The sequence below is a fragment of the Elaeis guineensis genome, chromosome 10, assembly GCF_000442705.2.
Source record: "Elaeis guineensis isolate ETL-2024a chromosome 10, EG11, whole genome shotgun sequence".
Classification (NCBI taxonomy): Eukaryota; Viridiplantae; Streptophyta; class Magnoliopsida; order Arecales; family Arecaceae; genus Elaeis; species Elaeis guineensis.
In genome coordinates, this window is record NC_026002.2 from 80000115 (window position 1) to 80021112 (window position 20998).

At 43.9% G+C, this 20998-nt stretch overlaps 1 protein-coding gene across 1 annotated transcript; it reads right to left on the bottom strand.

Annotated features, from left to right (window-relative positions):
- Positions 1 to 5620: 5620 nt before the first annotated feature.
- On the bottom strand, positions 5621 to 19180 carry LOC105052148 (transcription factor MYB1). The gene is made up of 2 exons (XM_010932857.4): positions 18673 to 19180; positions 5621 to 6787 (listed from the first exon to the last, which is right to left on the bottom strand). Exons 1-2 carry the CDS (start codon positions 19073 to 19075, stop codon positions 6012 to 6014), a joined length of 1179 nt encoding a protein of 392 aa, XP_010931159.1. The 5' UTR covers positions 19076 to 19180; the 3' UTR covers positions 5621 to 6011.
- Between the last annotated feature and the right edge of the window lie 1818 nt (positions 19181 to 20998).

Below are 20998 nucleotides of genomic sequence, written 5' to 3' on the forward strand. Positions count from 1 at the left end.
GAGAGAAAGTCAGGGTTTAGACTAAGAGAAGAGAGAGAAACTCTCTCTCTCATCAATTTCAATTTTTTTTAATTTATTTATTTATTTATTTACTTACTTATATATATATATAAATATATATATATATATATATATTTATTTTTATTATTATTATTATATTTTTTTTTCTTTTCTTTTCTTTTTCTTCTTTTCTTTTTCTTCTTTTTCTTTTTTTTTTTTTCCTTTTTTTTTTCTCTTTTTCCTTCTTTCTCTTTTCTTTTTCTTCTTTTTCTTTTTCTTCTTTTTCTTCTTTTCTTCTTTTTCTTGGTTCTTCCCGTGCCGGAACAGGGGACCCTTGGTCCTCCGACCTTGATCGACCGTTCGGGCCATGGCCGCCGCGGCGGAGGCCGACGGTCGACGGGGGCCACCCCCCGGTCACGGAGGAGCATGGCCGGCGATCAATTCCGATCGCCGGTGCCGGAAAATCCAAAGAAAAAAAGCTCAAAAACAGGGTCTCTTTCCCGTTCCGAAATCGGCGACTCTCGTCGCCAGCAGCCGCGCACAGGAGCACGGAAGGAAGAGGAAGGAAGAGGAAAAAAAAAGGAAACTTACCTTGACCTCCGGTGGCCTCGTCGGATAGCAGTCACGGCGAGAACAAGGCAAGGGATCGCGGCTCTTCTTCGGGAAAATCGGAGAGGAAAAGAGGGGAAAAGAGTCGATGGATCGATTCTAAAGAGAGGGGGTCTTCTTATAGAGAGTCCTAGGACTCCGAGGGGTCCTAGGATTCCTAATTCGCTTGGGTTTCGTCGGAGAAGAAGACTCCTACCGGGAGTCTTCTTCCCGATTTTTGATCCCCTGTTTTTTTTTTTTTTCGTTTCGGGCTTGGTCTGCTGGGCTGGACTTTGTTTGGGTTGGGTTTTTTGGGCTATCACATTCTTCACCCCTAAAAAAAAATTTCGTCCTCGAAATTTTTTATACCTGTCACCATTGTATTGGAAGCCTGTGGATTCTGTTGAGTAAGCGCATAAACTCTTCCCTGGGTTTTAAAAATCTGTCCGCCACCCTTATGTTGTCCTTCATGAGTTCTTTTGCCAGCTTGATTTTCGGTATTTAGCGGGCAGCTAGCGATTTTATGATCTTTCTGACCACATTTGAAACAAGTACCGGTATTCCAATAGCAATCTTTGTCTGCATAATTTTTGCCACATCTGGAGCACGGCTCACCATCAATCTGTTGAGTCTTATTGTCTACTGCTCCCTTAGCTGATCTTTTGATGTTTTTATTATTCTGCCCTTGTGTATCATTTGATTGTGCTCTCTTTCTTTGCTTTCTTTCTCTTTCCATGCGTTCTTCATTGACTTCTCTTTCAATTATCAGTGCTTTATTTACCACATCTGCATAAGTTGTCAATTCATATGGAACCACTTGTTTTCGAATCTCAGTTCTCAGTCCCATCTCAAACTTGTGAACACGTTCTTGCTCACCATCCACTAATCTCGGAGCAAATTTTGCTAACTCTGTAAATTTTGCTTCATATTCAGTCACACTCATACCCTTTTGCTTCAAATAAATAAATTCTTGCTCTTTCTGGATCCTTATACTCCGAGAAAAATACTGATCATAGAATGCAATCCGAAATCTTTCCCAGGTAAGTATTTCGCCGTCTTGGTCATACTTGCGCTGTAGTCGCTGACACCAGTTGTATGCTTCTCCTTATAGTAAATAAGCTGCATATCGAATCTTTTCTTCATCAAGACACTCTTGGACAGCGAAAGCCTTCTCCATCTCCATTATCTAGTTATCAGCCTCCAAAGGTTCGGTAGTCCCCTTGAAAGCTGGAGGAGCAAGCTTTTTAAATTCTGAAATGTTGTTCCGTTGTACTGGTTGCTCTCCATGTTGTGGTGGTGGATGCTGATATTGTTGTGTATCTCGTTGTATCTGCTGTTGTTCAAATATTTGCTGCTGTATTTGTTGTTGCGCTTGTACCATCCTGATTAGGGTTTGCATTAACTGAGCCATATCTGGTTCTTGACGTGCTCTCGAAGCACTTCCATTAGGATCTACGACTCCCTCCTGAGGGGTGCCACTGGTCAGATGGGGAGTGCTACCATCCCATGGTTGTGATGTCTCTCTTGCAATTCCTTGAGTAGTTCTTGTCATTCTACGGGGAGGCATGGTAACCTTGTAGTAGTAAAATCTTATTAGATTCATTTATCTATTTGTTAGGATGGGTTTATTATGATGCTCATATTCTAACGTCCCAATATTCCTAATGTTTACCCACCTACACTCATACTGTGTCAAATTCTATGTGTCATAATTTATCCACTTATGCTCTGATACCATATTAATTGTCACGCCCCCGACCCGAGATTGTGAATCGAGGGTCGCGGCAACCGCCGCATACTTATGAAGAACTCTCTCCATAAGCATGCAAGGCATCTCATCACGATATCAATGCATCACAGCGGAATAAATTCAAATAATTATTATTCAACTGTAATTCAAGTAATTAAATCAAATGTCTTACATCCAATAAAATTTTTGCTAAAAAATAAATCTAAGTTCAATGAAGTTGACAATGCTAATCTCGCTTCTAAAAGCTCTGTCCCAATATTTCGTCCCACGCTCGAAATTAATTATCTGAATCTGAAAAATAGAAGGAAAGGTAATGAGCTAGACAGCCCAGTAAGTAACAAATATCTCAACTAGATAATTTAGATATTATATAATTTTTAAGAATAATGCTGCAAATAAACATAAGAGTATATTTCATGCTGATTTAATACAAACCAAATATTTTCAAATATTCACATGTAATATAATCATAAATCCGATTCGATTCAAAAACACTCGTAACTCAACAGCTTTGACTATGACCAACGTTTAACCCCCATTGACGGAGTCCACAGAATACCAGCGCACAACCCCCACTGGCAGGGTCCACAAATACCAGCGCACAACCCCCACTGGCAGGGTCCACAAACACCAGCGCACAACCCCCACTGGCAGGGTCCACAAATACCAACGTATAATCCCCATTGGCGGGGCCCACTGAAACATAGTTAGGCCGAGAGCATAAATCCGATCTATATCAAAACACTTTGTACCACAATATATATCATAATCTTTCACTAAATATGTGCATAAATCGATATACCATAACATTTCAAAAGCACTTTTCTTTAAAAATATAATTTCATAAATCATGCATAATTTCAGAGAATAATTATTTATTTTCAGAATAAATATGAAATATCTCGAGAAGATGATTCATTACTTACCTTTCACGGAGCACTGAATGAACAGATCAACTAACTTCTAGGAGATTCTTCCGTGCCTATTATCCAAAATTATATTTTTACATTAATTTAATTCAAAATTCAATCTAAACATATCCCAAATCAAAATCTCACTTAAAATCAGACTCATCTCTAAACTCGATCAGAATCATCAGATGAAGCCTTCCACTTCGCTAATCCTAGAGGAATAACTTTAGAGAGAGAAAAATTCATCAAGAGAGAGAAATAATCTAGAGAGAGAAAGTAGAGAGAGAAAGTCCAATTCCAGAGAGAGAAAGTCAGGGTTTAGACTGAAAGAAGAGAGAGAAGAGAGAGAAACTCTCTCTCTCATCAATTTCAATTTTTTTAATTTATTTATTTATTTATTTACTTACTTATATATATATAAATATATATATATATTTATTTTTATTATTATTATTATATTTTTTTTCTTTTCTTTTCTTTTCTTTTCTTTTTCTTCTTTTCTTTTTCTTCTTTTCTTTTTTTTTTTTCCTTTTCTTTTTCTCTTTTTCCTTCTTTCTCTTTTCTTTTTCTTCTTTTTCTTCTTTTCTTCTTTTTCTTGGTTCTTCCCGTGCCGGAACAGGGGACCCTTGGTCCTCCGGCCTTGATCGGCCGTTCGGGCCATGGCCGCTGCGGCGGAGGCCGGCGGTCGACGGGGGCCACCCCCTCGGTCACGGAGGAGCGTGGCCGGCGATCAATTCCGATCGCCGGCGCCGGAAAATCCAAAGAAAAAAAGCTCAAAAACAAGGTCTCTTTTCCGTTCGAAAATCGGCGACTCTCGTCGTCGGCAGCCGCGCACAGGAGCACGGAAGGAAGAGGGAAAAAAAAAGGAAACTTACCTTGACCTCCGGTGGCCTCGTCGGAGAGCAGTCACGGCGAGAACAAGGCAAGGGATCGCGGCTCTTCTTCGGAAAAATCAGAGAGGAAAAGAGGGGAAAAGAGTCGATGGATCGATTCTAAAGAGAGGGGGTCTTCTTATAGAGAGTCCTAGGACTCCGAGGGGTCCTAGGATTCCTGATTTGCTTGGGTTTCGCCGGAGAAGAAGACTCCTACCGGGAGTCTTCTTCCCGATTTTTGATCCCCTTTTTTTTTTTTTTTTTTCGTTTCGAGCTTGGTCTGCTGGGCTGGGCTTTGTTTGGATTGAATTTTTTGGGCTATCACAACAACCGCGTTTATTACAACACCAAAGTACAAGCCACTATATTCCTAGTCATAGTCGGTAGTGGTCTGGGAGGGTCCCGCCCCTTCGGTTGATCTAGTCTTTTGATTGCGTTGCTAGAATTTGGATAAAGCCCTCATCCCAACACACAGTAGATCTAAATAGAGCTAAAGAACATTTCCTAAGCATGCTCCGTATCTTTGAAAAATATAACTATTCTCCAACGGTGGGGACGTTTGGTAGCACATGCAAGTTAAATGGAACGTGATCTACATAGCTAAAAACATCATAAAATTATGTTTTATAGCTTACAGTTCTTTGCAGCTCGAAGAAATAGTGTCCTGAAAAGAATATAGAATTTCTTGTCCGTTACAAAAGAGAGAGCATACATGCTTCCAATTAAAAACATAAACAACATGAGCAACACATTCATAACGATTCTAACACAACACAAGCAATACATCCCTGGTGATTTAAACACCTCACAAAGTACACAGTACACTCTGGAAACGTGCAGTTGCATAAAACAAGTATGGACTACCGGCTCACGCACAGTGAGGAGGTTGCCAGGAACTGAAAACTTCAACATACCTGTTTGATAAGACATGTTTATGCCGCCATGGTTCTGACGTCCAAGCAACAGGCTCAAAAATAAAATGTGGCTTGGAAATTTTAGCGGGCTAGGCTGTGAATTAACCAGTAGAAGAAACAAAACAGCAAGACAAGGCATAAAGCTTTACTTTTCTGGAGCGCAATTTAACCTAGAAAGTTCTAGTTTATCAACCGACTCCTACTTTGGTTATTTCTTCCTTTTTTTTTTCACCATTAATATTTAGGTTTCAGCATACAAATTAAATATGATGGCCAAAAACCATGACTTACATGACATGATCATAATCTAGATCATACAACCGGGCCAGAAAAAAGTATGGACCTCTGTTTAGTGAATACAAGACAACCATCCAAACATGAGGCAACGTATCAAACAAGTAGTCACGATGTCACGACAGGCACGGTTCTCTTTGCTTTTTGACTACATAAAGAGTTCTAAAAATAAGTACATGTTTTGTTTATTAAAAAAAAAAAAATCAAGTTCTTTTCTCTACAACGACATGGCACACGTAAAACATTGATCAAAGAGGTCAAAATCACACATCAATATATCTCTGTACGGTATTAGGCAAGAAGCATACTTTCTGTTGCAGATGCTGAAGAGAACATACTTCTATTTAGCTGACCGTTCATATATTGTTATACCAAAAAGTAACAAAGTACACCACAGAAATCAAAGATACCTTTTTGATTAATCAAGATCTAGCGGTTTATCCCAAGGAACTTACTAGTTTATTATTCTATAAATAAAGGGAACTCTTGCCATCCCCATAGGGTATCCTAATCCCTTCCTAGCATATTCGAACTAAAGTTGCTTGGTTCATGCCCTCAGTATCAGCTACTAGATGAAAAGGTGACCTTGACATACCTCAAATACTTGAGCCATTAAGAACTCACTTTGTTTTTACCGTCATCAACTTGCAAGTGACCATCCTTGTAACCCTCTCAATTTTGCTCATTGCACATGTCCCCCTGGTGGAGCTACCGGACTAGGTGAACCACCATACATACAGCTGCTACCGACTTGCAAGCCACTTTTAAGCCACGCAATACTGCTCAACTCTGAGGCTACTGAAAACAATTCTTGATTTGAAATGGCGGGAAGCTCCACAAATTCAACAAACTCAGGGCCCAACAACGAGTTCTGAGGATGGCTGTCATTTTCAATGCTACCACAGCCATGGCCACATCGGGGTGGCACCTGAGGTTCACTGCAGTTACCATCAAGCAATTTGGAGATTCCAGCTCCAGTTTGAAAGGCTTGGGATAACAATCCATGCATTTGGACCGGTCTTGACAATAAAGAACCACATGACTGACCAGACACATGATTATATGGGTGGAAGGCACTGACTCTTGCAACCGGTCGGAACAGGTAAGGTGGGTCTTTTACTTCAGAACTGTCATCTCTGGCATTGACTATATCTTCAGAATTGTCAGACATGTTTTCTTTCGAATTAACATCTCTTCCTTCCAAGGACTTGAAGGAATTAACATCCCCAATGGATGGACTTTCTTCTGAAGATCCTTTGGCTTTCTCTGCACTAGCATCTTGCAAAGCATCACATGCTGCTGCTTTGTATTGCTCAGCCTGAAAACATCTACGCCTCAGGGTGGAATTCCAGTGATTCTTAATCGCATTATCTGTTCTTCCCTCCAAAAGCCTCGCTATCGATGCCCATTTGTTACCATGGATTGCATGGGCAGCAATTATGATACGATCCTCTTCCTCTGCAGCAAAAATACATTCTATCAGTTTTGCTTATCCAGCACCATAGCCATACCTTATCCATAAACAAATCAAGGCAACCAAGCACTATTATACAATACGATAAAATTTTCTAGCAGCCTGCAATAGCTCATTATAAATAATATATTACTTGTTGGGACATTTGATTCACATGATGGATAGCATAAGATCAAGCCCCTTTATCAAAGAATAAGTTCCAGAAGATACGTGCTTGTTACCTATTTTCAACTACATAAATACCATTCAATGTGGAAGGATGATCATTTGGATGTCGGTGTAAGGAAGTCAACTCTGGAGTATGCATCTACATAAAGCAGATTCTTCATATTCCTATTGGCCTGGACTCATCGACATCTCACAACATGGTGTAATAAATATGGATAGTTGGGAGATATACAAGTATACAATCATGGTAATTTAGTGCCTGAATAGTTAATATCAGATAAACAAAATGATGAGACTTGTCTTTTGCTTGTACCATACTTAATGGACCCCTTTTTCTAATCAAGAACATATTTGATTGATTTATTAATACCCTTTCTTCTTTGATTGGATCCCAAAACACCCGCCCCCCCCCCCCCCCCAAAAAAAAAGAAAAAACACCCATCCACCCACACACCCCTCTTTGTGTGTATCGGGCATGTGATGGCAATGCCTAAGAGGACAAAAGAAACAAGTGTTTGCATTTTGTAAGGCAGATCTTTATTTATTGGTTTTAGACACCAACCAGGCATAGCCCAGAGGTTCACACCATCCTCCCTATCGTATAGCTTCATGATTCCATGCCTCTGTTGATGTGGCTCAGATTCAAACAATGCAGGAGACTGTAACGGATTGCATGGGTATGGAGCAGCATCCATTTGTTGCCTACAAATTTAAGCTGGCCGATGGGTCCTTCTAATTAAAAAGTAAACAGGTGTTGATGGCCAAACTAGAAATGGAAAGGAGATATGCAGTCAAGGATTTGCATTTAATAGAAGTTATGAACCTCTGATACCAACATCATGGGTATTGAACCATCAAGGAGTGCAATCTGGAAGGAAGCTGGGAGCCAAACTCATTGATCAAAAAAAAATTGATGATGAGGTCAATATCAATACCTAGAACAACTTTGTCAATCATCAAATACTCTGAATCATTACACATGCAAAATCTTTGCCTACTCTTCTATCATGCCAAGTTAAAAAGCATTCCGTTGAGTACTTTTGCTATGCTCTACATAAGAAATATGTTTTAATGTACTTATCCCTGTGAACATATAATGACCAAAAGCAGTTATGTCATGTCAGCTTCAATGTTGGAGAATAAGGGCTTCCTGATCACATAATGCCCTCATACAGCTTAGCTGGTCATCTAACCAAAGATTCAATCCTTAACCTTTTTTTATAGTTTACTACCAATTCAAGCTTAGACTAGTAAGAATGGTTGGCAGAATCACAAAGTTTAGATGAGAGCAGCGTGGGCTCAAAACGACAAGATGAGACTATGAAAGGTATTTTGGCTAAATGTGTTGGCTAGATAGCATCTTCACCATAACATCACCATATAATAAAGAAATAGCTGCATGCTCCCCTGAGTCTCTTGCATGGAACCAAATATCAAAAGTAAAACTTTTACGATATAAAGTCTTGACTTCTCATGCAAGGACCATTAACTTTGATTACAGTTCAATAGTATTCTTATAGTGAATTTAAATGAACACAAAGTTGATGTTGTATGATCTTTTATGTTTTATCTATGGACAATATAACATCTGATTTTTAGATTTAAGGCTTTAAGCTGCTTTCGGAACTCATGTGGCCTAAGAAAGAACTCAGGCTCTCACGCCAGCACATCATGGATCGGAACAGCAACTCCAAAATAGCAAGTAGCAACTGTGATTAACAATATGACAGTGACCAGGGATTGCATGAGTATCAGATCACCCTGGGATAGTTTTAGGACACCACAATAACATAGCAGTCCTGGAAAATGTAGTTATTCTTGCAATGATTTGGAATCCTATTTCAATTAGAATGTTTAGCAGAAAATGTAGTTTTAGTTATAGGTTCAGTTGAGAATCCTAGATCCATTATCGACGTATTTTAGAGTGGTTTTGGCGCTTCTGGCGCTTCATGGATCCATATTATGCTTACATTTTATGGAAAGATCTAAGATGTGTGCTGCAAATGGAAAATCTACAAAGGAGAAATAAGTACAAAGGGGAAGTAGGAGAGATTTAGTGAAAAAAATGCAAATGACTCTTCTTTTCTTACTAAAGAAAGCGAAAATGAGCTCCAACAAGGGTATTACTAGGACAAGGATATCACTGGGACAATACAAAAGACAGAAATTTTTATTGATGATGTGAGAATTATATTTAGAAGTTTAAATATTTATGAGTAGGACAAACTGACTAAAGACACCAATAGGACACATTTTTTTTTTTTAAATGATTGTGATCAACCTAAATCATAAATTCAGATCTTGAACTTCACAAGACCTTTTTTTTTTTTGGTAGCTGGATTGTTAATACAGATCTAGTATGAATACATCCAAAAAGATTAGAAAAAAGGATGTCCTTAAAGATTGCCGAAAGGTCTTCAATCTCAGTCCATATTGTCTCACCGATATGCTCCACCACATAAAAGGCCCATCCAGTCAGCAGCATAGTTGGCTTCTCAGTAAATGTAACAAATCTCAAAGGAAAGGCAAGTCCCCGCCACGCACTGGCCATCATGAATGAGAGGATGCACTGCCGCTAACAATGGTTTTCCAGATAACCAGGCTACCACCATGGCGGAGTCCCCCTCAATCACAAGTCTCTTTGCTCCAAGCCTTAGTCTAGCAAAGATAATATCTGCCTACGCTGCCTACAGCTCTGCCACTGGAACCATGCTGCCGATGAGGTGACAACCATCGACAACCAGAAATCTAGAGCCTGGGCCGTGAATCACAAATCCTGTGCTCGCTCTATTGCCTTTGATGTTGCCTCAAAGTTGACCCTGATATACTCGATAGGTTAGGGCTCCCAAGTGACAAACACCAATCGAGGCGCTGCTGAAGCAGCCAAAGAGTCCTAGATAACCCAAGTTGCTAAGGTCGAACTGGTCGGGGTGCAGCGCATGATCTCCGTAGCCTGGAGCGAGGCCCTCTCTAGAGTGTGCCTCTCTGATTGCCAAACATCCTCGAATAAATCTCTATTCCTAGTCAGCCAGATGTAATAGACAATATAGGCCACCCGAGTACCCATGGCCCTAGATGAGTCATTCTCCATGCTCTTCTGAAGAGCCTCTAAAAAGATCTGAGTAGGCTCCATGGGGGTAATGGTCATGGCATGAAGGTCGGCCATCCTCCACACCTGGTGAGCACGAGGGCACACGAAAAGGACATAATCAACAATCCCTTTCTCCAAACCACGGGACGAACATGTTGCCAGAAGCTCTATGCCTCTAGCTCGCAGAACCACCCTAGTCGGAAGCTGGCGCCTAGCCACTTTCCAAATGAACAAACTAACTCATGTGTGGATATGCAGCCTCTAGATCCATACCCCATCTAATCTCCCGATCGAGAGCCCCCCGTAAGTCTCATACAGATCCCTGGTCACCACCCTCAAAATGCAGGCCGATCCCCACACTTTCACATCTAGGTTGGTGTGAATAGGCAGCATAATAGAAAGCATTATCTTTGCTAGCTTAGCGCCAAACAGGTGGGTCACTAAGCCAACATTTCATCCATTCCCCCCCAACTGAAATAGGTCACAAACATACCATGATTCGATGATCTCCATGTTCACAAAGGTGGGCCATTTGCTCAATGGTAGCTCAGCAATCCATGGATCTCGCAGAATATCAATTGTCTGACCATCGCCCACAAACCATCTGACACAGTCTAGGACCGTTTGAGCCCGAGACTAAATCTTCCTCCATACAAAAGAGCTGTGCTGAGCAGGTTGGATGGCATCACCAAGGTGCCAAGAACCATATCGAGCCCTCATCACCGTAATCTATAGGTAATTCGACTGTAATAGAAATCTGGCAGCATGTTTGGCAATCAACACATCGCATCTTGCCACAAGGGACTGGATGCCAAGAACCTCATCCTTGGTGGGCTGGCAAATCACATCCCAAGCCAATAGATGGACACCACGCCTGCCCCGATGAGACCCCCATGAGAAGCTCCTGAAGTATTGCTCACATCTCGTCACCATAGCCTTCGGCAATATGGTGTGGGACATCAGGTAGACCGAAATAGAGTTGAGCATCAATCTAACAACTGTGACTCTACCCATCATGGAAAGGCATCTGGCTTGCCATCCCTCCAGCCGACCTCGGATCAACTCCTCAATCCTTGTACACTCTATCCTTTGGTGCCTGCCCTAATGATCGGGACCCCAAGGTAATGATAGGATCCAATATGCTCCGAGATCCCTAGCCTCTCGCGGATCACCTATCTCAAACGGCTCTTGATCTTCGGACTAAAATACAAGACCAATTTCAGTAGGTTGACCTTCTGCCCAGATGCCCCACAGTACTCCAAAATCCACTGGAAACAAACCGCGTTCCGAGCAGTCGTCCAACCAACTAAGAGGCAGTCATCTGCAAAAAAAGAATGCAAAATTAGCCTAACTCTTGGTGCGGACTTTAGAGGTTGAGATCTCGCACCGCAGTAGCTGCCCGCAGTGCTTTGGACAAAGCATCAGCACAAAGAATGAAGAAGTAGAGGGACATGGGACAATCTTGATGGAGGCCAACTGTAGACTGAAAGTAGTTGGTCAAGGTGCCGTTAACCAAAAGAGCAAAGCAAGGTGATCGGACATAGTCCATAATCCATCATGTTGGAACTAGATCGAGCTGGGCTGAGCCATACCCCTGCTCGAGCTCGATTCGAAATAATTTTTTAGGCTTCGGACTGGGCTTAGGCCCGATTTTTTGGAAAAAAACAAACCCGAGCCTGATTGGGCCAACCCAATGCAAGGAGCCCAATCAGGCATCGGTCTCAATCTCCAACGATTCGTCTTCATCTCAATACGCCGCTGGGGATCCCTTCGTCTTCATCCGTGATGTCGTCCAGAAACTCACCGGATCCCTCGCCCACCACCAACCCCGCCCGACAATGCCACCTCCTCCTCCCCCTCCTTTTTGCCGCCCCCACCACCACCTCCCACCTCCATTGCATCCACCCACCGCCCTTTGCCCACCTGCCCCCTCCGTCTCCCACCCTCACCATTAGGCTTCCGCCACCGTCGATGTCTAGATGCGGCCTCTCCTCTCCCCACTCCCATCCTTTCCCACCATCAGCTTCGCCCCGGAGTCGCCCATCTCCACCTACATGCGCCACCTCCATAGCAGTGAGGTCAGGTAGCCACTGCTGGTGCCCTCGCCGATGGCGGCGGCTGCCCCCCGCCGACTTGTCTGCATACCAGATGATGCTCTGGCTGGGCATAGTGTTCCCGACCTTGCTAGGAGTGTCTTACCGAGCCCGAGATTGGAGGATCTGTGATAGGAGGGCTTCGATGCTTTCGATTAGCCAGCTCTTCATCTTGATCTCCGTCGACCCCTCTCCTTATCTCCGGATGATCGTAATCTCCTACTCCTAATCTGTCGACCCCATTCTTGATCTCCATCTTCGGACGATCCACCAATGTCTCCATGTCTAAATCTCTTGATCTCCTCCTTCGAGACCCCCCTGTCAATGACTCCATCTCCATCCATAGACAATCCGATGGTGGTGGCATTGAAGGGGTGGGAGAAGAAGAGGGGGAGGGAGAGAAGAATGGAGTGGGCCGACGAACGAGCCTCTAATCGGATAGGGCCCGGGCCAGGCCAATGGTATGCCCGAGCCCGGCCCAAAAGATGAATAGGCTATATATTCGAGCCCAAAACCCGATCTAATTTTTTCGGGCCCAACCCATAGCCTGACCTAAAGTCGGGAAGGCCCGAAGCCCATCGGGCTGGCCCAAGCCCATTTCCAACCTTAATAATCCATCTAATCCATTGCTCATGAAATTCGAAACTTTCCAAAGTATGCACTAGAAACTACCAACTGATATGATCATACGCTCTATCTATGTCAAGCTTGATGGCCATGAGACAGTGACGAACAGAAGCCCTCAATAAATCATGCATGAACTCCTACACAACTATCACATTATCGTAGATGCTACGATCCCCAACAAAAGCATCCCGCTCAGAATAGATCAGCTTGGGGAGCATCGACTTCATCCGACCAATCATAATCCTTGCACGGCCTTGCACAGGGTAATGTAAAGACTGATGGACCTGAAATGACCAAACTTTGAGGCATTCTGAAGTTTCGAGAGAAGCACAATAAATGTCCTCTTCCATATCTCCAACATAGATCCAAAGGCGAAGAACTGCTGCATTGCCTCTACTACCTCATTCTGAATAATCATCCAGTACCACCTAAAGAAAAATGAAAACCATCCGAACCAAAGGCCTTGTCTTCTGCCATGGCATAAAAAGTTTTATAGACCTCCTTCGCTGACATCAGACTAATCAACATATCATTGTCTTGCATTGAAACATGGTTAATGGGAGAAGGAATGACAGATATCTCACTTCCCCCAAGACGCTCCGTCCACCTCATTCGGAAGAAGCAAAAAACCTCCTATCTGATGTTCTCCTCACCCTTCACCCAGTGCTCTCGCATCTCTTAGCATCTGAATCTGGTTCCTCTATCTCCTGATGATGGTTGATTGATGGAAGAATTTGATGTTCCTGTCATCCTCTCTAATCTATTGGATCCTCGACTTTTGCCTCCACATCACCTCCTACTAACTTAACAAAGAATGGTGCAGAGCAAGTCTCCTACGTAGCTCCACAAGGTCCACCTTCGTTAACTCACCATCTTGATCCTCCATCCTTTGGAGCTCAATGATGGCAGCCTCGATCTCGTCTAGTCTCTAAGAAATGTCACCAACCACCTCGCAGTTCTACCAATAGAGCCTGCATCTCGACATCTCCAATCTCCGAGTGATCTGATATATTGCATCGTCTCGAATCAGAAGCCGCCACACCTCACGCACAATATCTCAGGATCGGGGATAAGATAACTAGAACTTCTCAACTCGAAAAGGACTTCTATATGAGAAGTCCCTATCCATAGATATCAGCATTAGACAGTGATTAGATGCAATCTTGAAAAGATGGCTAACCTGATATCTCAAAAACATCTGGATCTAGTTAGCTGTACCAAATGCTTTGTTCATGCAGTCCCAAATCTTCGCTCCATCCTGACGATTATTGCATCAGATAAATCTGGAGCCAGAGAATCCCAAGTCTACCAGACCATTCATCCTAATGAATTCACGAAATTCTCTAGCCTCAATGCTACCAACAAAGAGCCTTCCACCCATGTTCTCCTAGGCACTATCAATATAGTTAAAATCTCCTGCCACCAAGGATAGACATCCTGATCAATCAGTCTCACCACTTTGCTCCACACCATATATCTCTCCCTATAATCAGTTCTTGCATAGACACCGGATAAGAGCCAAGAGACTTGTCATTCTCAGATAGAACAATAATCACATGCTGGTCACAGACACCATTCCTCCAAGCTACAATGATACCCCCAAAAAGCCCTCGAGACTCGATTGCATAGAGCCCCTAGGTTCTCAAAAATCTCCGCTTGGCATGGATGAGGCTATTCCCTAACTGACGGATTTCAAGCAAAACACAAAGATCTGAGCCATAAAGATACATAAGTCTTCAAAAATGAGACATGTAGGACGATTTTTCAAACCCACGGGTATTCCACACTAACACCTTCATGGGTACCACATTAATAGTGAAGTGCTAGGTCTCCCCCCGCCCCAGCACGATCCTCAGGAGCTGTGTCCAAATCCTTCATGGGATGAGCATAGAGATCAGTCCGGTCTACCTCCAAAGCAGCTTTCAATTTGGCCACCACTAGCTCTTGGCCTGCTTGCAACTTACAGCCCGGCCCAACATTAGCCAAGCCCTTGCCACCCGAGATTGTCTCATGGGGATGTGCCCCCTCACTAGCCTCATGCCGCGAGGGAGGTCCTTGGGGTCCAAAAATCACCGTCGGTGATGCCGCCATCCCCTCCCCTTGGTGAGGAGCTTGCAATCAGCCGCACCTCCCAAGCCTCCTCCATCGGCTCCTTCCGACCATCCACCACCCGTCTGTCTCCCTTTGGTCGGTTGACGTTGATCACCTCCTCCTCCGACCCCATCACCTCTCTCCGGCCTTAAGGTTCTGCCGTCGCCTTCACGCCTTCCACCTTGGCCCACTTTAGGATGGATGCAAATGAGTCGAGCTGCTCGCGAGCTCGATTCGAGTCTAAGCTAGACTCAACTAGGTTATTATCGAGCTCGAGTAGTCAAGTCGAGCTCGACTAGCTTTCGAGTCGAGCTCAAGTGGTAGGATACTCAGCTTGAAAGCTCGCGAGCCTACTCAAATTTTTATATATTTTTAGTAATATTATTTTTATTTATAATATATATATTAATACATATATTATTACTAGGCTAAAGTTCGATTCCGAGCTCGAGTATGGCTCATTTGATATTTGAGTCGAATCAAGTTGAGTTGATCTCGAGTTTTATCTATTTTTCATCGAGCCGAGCATGAGCTTGGGATATTAAAGCTCGTCGATCTCGAATCGAATTTCAAATCCGAGTATTTTGAGTCGAGTCGAACTCGAATTTTCAGCTACTCGACTCGGCTCGACTCGATTGCACCCCTGATCTGGGATCCCAAACACCCCTCGATCTACGTCATTGCTCGATCCAGAGCCCTTCCAGTCCAGCTCACACTCGAGCCCAATAGCCCTCTCGACCGAATGGACCTCCGACGGGCTTCTGGCCTATTTTAATTTGGAAGAACTGGCCTCGTTCATCACCATGTCACGTGGGCTTGGGCTGCTCTTCGATGGATCGAGGTCCATAAGGGTTGAAAAGGCCAATCTAGCCCCCTGCTCTGACTCAGTTAAGCTAACTCGCCCAAGTTCCAACCCAGCTTTGGGATCCCAGACGTCCCTCGATCCATGTCATGGCTCAGTCCAGAGCCCTCCTGGTCTAGCTCACGCTCGGGCCAATAACCCCCTTAACCAAACGAGCCTTCGGTGGGCTTCTGGCCCGTTTTAATTTGGAAGAACTTGCCTCGTTTAGCACCATGTCATGTAGGCTTGGGCTGTCCTCCGATGGGCCAAGGTCCATAAGGGTTGAAAAGTCAGATCCAGCCCCCCACTCTGACTCGATCGAGCTAACTCACCCAAGTTCCAACGCAGCTCTGCCTTTCTCTGACGATTTGCGCCAGCCACCTTGGTCGGCTTTTGCCACTTATCCAAATTGGGTGGTGACTCAGTAGACCTCGACCCCTGCTTCGGTGAACTCGGCCTGGAGGAGGATGAGTTAGGACAAGATGACTCAGCCTCCTTCCTCGACTTTGGTCCTGCTTTAAGAGGCCGTAGCTATCATATCCAAGCCGTGACAATCTAGGGTCCCATTTGTGGACAATCGTCGGGTGTCGAAGCAGAGACGCTACCCTCTATTTGAATCTCCGAAATGTTCTCCTCCATCCCTAGTTCCGCCCTCGGCCTCTAGCCCATCCTGCCGACATCCACAAAATTCACCGACTAGAGTGGGCAATCACTGCCACCCAAGTTCGATTCCGTTTGGGAAAAGTGGCACCCGTCGTCCGCATGCCCCAACTAACCATAGAGATAGCAAACCGTCAGAATATTCTCATAAATGAAGGGTTGCTAAAACACCCCTCTCTGCCCCCTAATTAGGACCCAACCTTCAACGGCACCGTCGCATCGAGGGCGACCCGCACCCAGGCATAGCCGGTTTTTCACAATTGACTGGTGAAGTCATTGATGGCGAGTGGCGCCCTTGCCTCTGATGCGATCCCCAGGACCCATGACTCCCTCAATACTCGATCGACAGCTCCAACAACCGTAGCCACACCATCATCCAGGTGACTGCCCTAGTTCCAGACATAAAGTCCGGCACCCACGGCTCCATCGCCAGCGGTTGGCCGACGACGAACCAAGACCTATTGGAAAGAGCCATCTTGCAATTCATAGTGGATCGGAAGCAGAGGAGATGATGATCCTCCCCCAGAGCAAAAGCCTCGAGGCCATACTTAAGCTTCCTCGTCTTTCACCTCCTTCATGACCCATTCGAGAGGCACCCACCAACCTAAGCTTCTGATAATGATCGCTACTCCCTCCCATTCCTTCCTCGAAGCCTCTATCTCCTCCTCTGGAAACTCCAACACTTTTGTGAAGTACCATTGAAGTCTCTCCACCTCCTCCTCGGTGATCTTGTGGGAGGTTCATAGTGGCTGCCGTGGGCTGCCTTCCACCACCTTCACCATGAACAATTTCCTTCCCAGAGCCAGCGGACGACTGGCCCCCTTCGCCACTGCTAAAATTCTTCCCTTCCATTCCAAAGCCTAAAGGATATTTGACAAAAAGCAACACAGACCGCACCAATATTAAGGCAACACCTTACCACCGTGAGCACGCACTCGAATCCCAACCTCCACATAAGACCATTAAGCGCAGGAATAAAATCTACTTTTTCGAATGAGGCTATAAAGTACAAAATAATGAACTCCTTTTTAATTTACAAATAGAAGAAAAAAAGAAAAGAAAAGAAGACTTCATGATTTGATGTTCATAAACGACCAATTTATGTCAACGACTTTTAATTTATATGTCAAAGACATCACAGTTCTAACACATTGTTCACCTAGAACCCAGTTTCTGATGCATGTATGGTGACATGTTAAATCAGTAAGTTTCTAACTCTCAATGGAAATATGCCTTCCTCTTTCCAATCATCTCCCATAGCATTTAGTCATTACCTTCCAAACATCAACAATGAAAATATTGAATCAACAATTTGATGCCAATCTTATTCAACATTGACTGTAGATTTGCCAATTAATATGCTTCACATCAATATAAAAATTCACAAGGGCAAAGAGCTCACCCATTATGCAGGTCTCCTTTATTTAAGGGTTGCACATGATGATCAAACCATTATCAGAGGAGGTTAGGGGCATTAACAATGTGAACTTGGTGAGCCTGGGCTAAGATATGCATGAACTTGGCCTAATGCAAGAATAACTGAGCCCAGACACTTAACAAGCCCAAGAAATGGCTGAACTTTTTCATTCTCCATGCACTGATCTTAAGTAACATTTCATGCATTCTTAACCCCAGGCGATTCACAAAATGGTTTTCTCAGGGTGCCAGTATAATATATGTAAAACCCATTCTTACACCAAAACAAAATCAATTTCACAGTATTTAAACTAAAATGATCCTTCCTCCATCTTTCTGATAGCCTAATCAATCATATTAATTACAAACCTATAACCTAACTCAACTCCCACAGCTCCTTCCTCCGTCTATCTTTCAGATCAAAAGGTACATTGCATTTATCTTCCCAGTGCTCAAGATTTTACTTCTTCCAGCAGATACATAATTAACCTACCAAGATGCAAGCTGCGTCAAGTTTCAGACAAGCTGCTACTCAAAGGGATCACCACCATTGTGTATGTCACACAGAAGCAGGGGGCACTATATAGTGCCCGCACCTCCTAAAACATGACCAAACCCTAATAAGATTAACAGCACATGAAGATTTCCGATTTCCATCATATGCACGAGCGTAAGCATCAATATAGTGGTCTCAAGAAAAACTCTACGGAGCCACAAATTTTAGGGTTCAATCAACCACCATACTTCTCCCTGACACAAAGATCGTCGTTCCAGCAAAAGTGATATAAAAATCAGACACCAAGAAAAGATACGCAGACGCACGAATGTCTTTAGATATAATGCGAGAGCAAATAAAGGCAAGGAATAGATGATCGACGGTACCAGTGAAGGGCTTGCGTTTGACGTAAGGGTCGAGTTGATTGCACCACCGTAGGCGGCATGACTTTCCAGAGCGGCCGGGGATCCCCCGTGCAATCAGGCTCCAGTTCCTCGCCCCAAACTTGTTCACGAGATTGCTCAGTATCACGTCCTCCTCCGGCGACCACGGCCCCTTCACTCGGTCCTCCGCCGGCGCCACTCCCCCACCGCCGCCGCCGCCTCCTCCAGAGGCCGATCCTTCCGCCCCTGCTGCTCCGGGTTCGTTCGTTCCTCCGTCTGCGGCCGGCGATTTGGCAGCTGATTCCACTACAGCAGCAGTAGGACCAGGAGGAGGAGAGGGGGGAGGCGGAGATGACGACGGAGGAGGAGGATCGAAGTCGGCCGCTGTCTCCGGCTCCGTCTCCATGGCGGTGGGTGCTCTCGCCCTCGTCTCTCTGAAACCGTACCACCCGCCTAAACGCAAATTCAGCTCACGCGAGTCAATGGCGGTCAAAGCTGCGGCCGGTTATCATACAGCAAATGTCGCGAAGCCTTTAACCCGAATTCCATCTGTGCTCCCTCTAGTTTGTACGATAGTATAGCTAATAAGTACACTGATTGGCCTGATGGGCCAAGATCACTTAATCATAATGGGCTAGTGATGAACTTGATGACCAACGTTTGTATGTTTGGGCTCTTTTTTTTTTTTACTTGTTTTTTTGGCTGGGAGTTTCTTCTGTTCTACCAATAGCGGACCCAACCAACATTGTGTTTTGGATATTGTTGTCGTTGAACTCCGATAAGATAGTTGGACAGTAGCCAAGTAAGTGCGTCTTACTTCCAAACAGAATGTTGATATATAAAATAAGTTTGCTTACCGAAGATTATCCGGTATAGAATTTCGATACTTAAGTCAATCAGAATAAAGAAAATAATAAAAAAATTAAAAATATAAAAGCTAAAAAATATCTAAAAAAGCTTAGAATCTCCTTCCCTTGATCCCTCTCTTATCTCCTTTTTATATAAAGTGGAGTAGCGATTATCTGATAACCTCCGTCGGTTTTGATCCCAGATTGTAGGAGTTATGAATATGTTGTGGGCTGTGAGTGGGCGGTTATTCTAGTCCATGATCTTCTAGTTATGATCAATTAATGCTCACATGAAGTAACCATTCTTTAACATCTAATCTATGGGTTCTCGCATACTATAGTAGATACTCGACCAACCTGTGCATCCGAATAAAACAATTGATTAGCCGCCGAGTTGATGACTAAGTTATGATTAACCATATCATTCGAAATAATCTAGAACATACTTGGCCAACTATTGAAATACCTTACCGGGTTGCCATCATAGTCGGGTGTCTGAGTATTAACCCTAATACTTGCCTCTTACTCTCAAACCCAAATCTATTCGCAGAGATTAGATAAAGGGAGTAAGTCGGAATTTTTTTTACTCTCGAAATGCATGTCTGTTGTGTCGTCTTCATCGTCTTCATTTATTCTTGTCTCGAAAGGTTATGTGAGGTTGTTTTGTCATTTCATAGGATCTGCAGCCATTTTGTTGCATCATGGGCTGTGTAGCCATTTTATCACTTCATAGGGTGCATGGCAATTATGAGTGGAGACTACGAGATGATATTCTATAATTATTATCAAAGATTGAGCGATCCGACCTATCTTCCTTAGGCCACTCGAAAATAGCCACATGTCATTATCGGATTGGTTTGATAGCTTTTGATGCGGATTCAGCTTATGCAGCAAAATCGCATCAGTGGTGCGTCGATCGGTCAAAAAGGTTATTGGCCAAGATTTTTACCATATGTCAACATTGCCATGAGAGATGGGATTTTCAGTATTGATCTTGACTGTCGGGTACCTCTATAAATATGGGATCCCTATGCCTTTGTGTTGGTGCAAAAATCCGTCGGCGTCGGAGAAGCTGGAGTCGAGGGAGTCGCGGTCATCGCCGGGACTTGCAAAAGAAGTCTAAACCGGAGTTGGGGATGCTCCGGCAAGATCCTCCGACGCTCAAGTCAGTTCTCTGCCTCAACAAGAATGGAGTACTCGAACGAAAATTTTTACAGAGTTTTGAGATAGAGATTAGAGCTTAGAGAATAACGTATCTGGGGTCTCCTTTTTATAGGCAGAGGATGCAATAGACTGATAGCGACATTTGTAACCGCCTGGTAGTGGGCCGTTCAAGGCCATAAGGAGTTTGTTGCAGAGAGTAGTGGCGTCAGGGGCTGTTCAGAGCCACGTGGAGCTTGTCGCGGAGAGTGGAGTAGTGTCTGTTGTCGCGACTTGCCAGAAAGTGGTGGAGCCGCATGGAACCCGTCACAGAAAGTGGA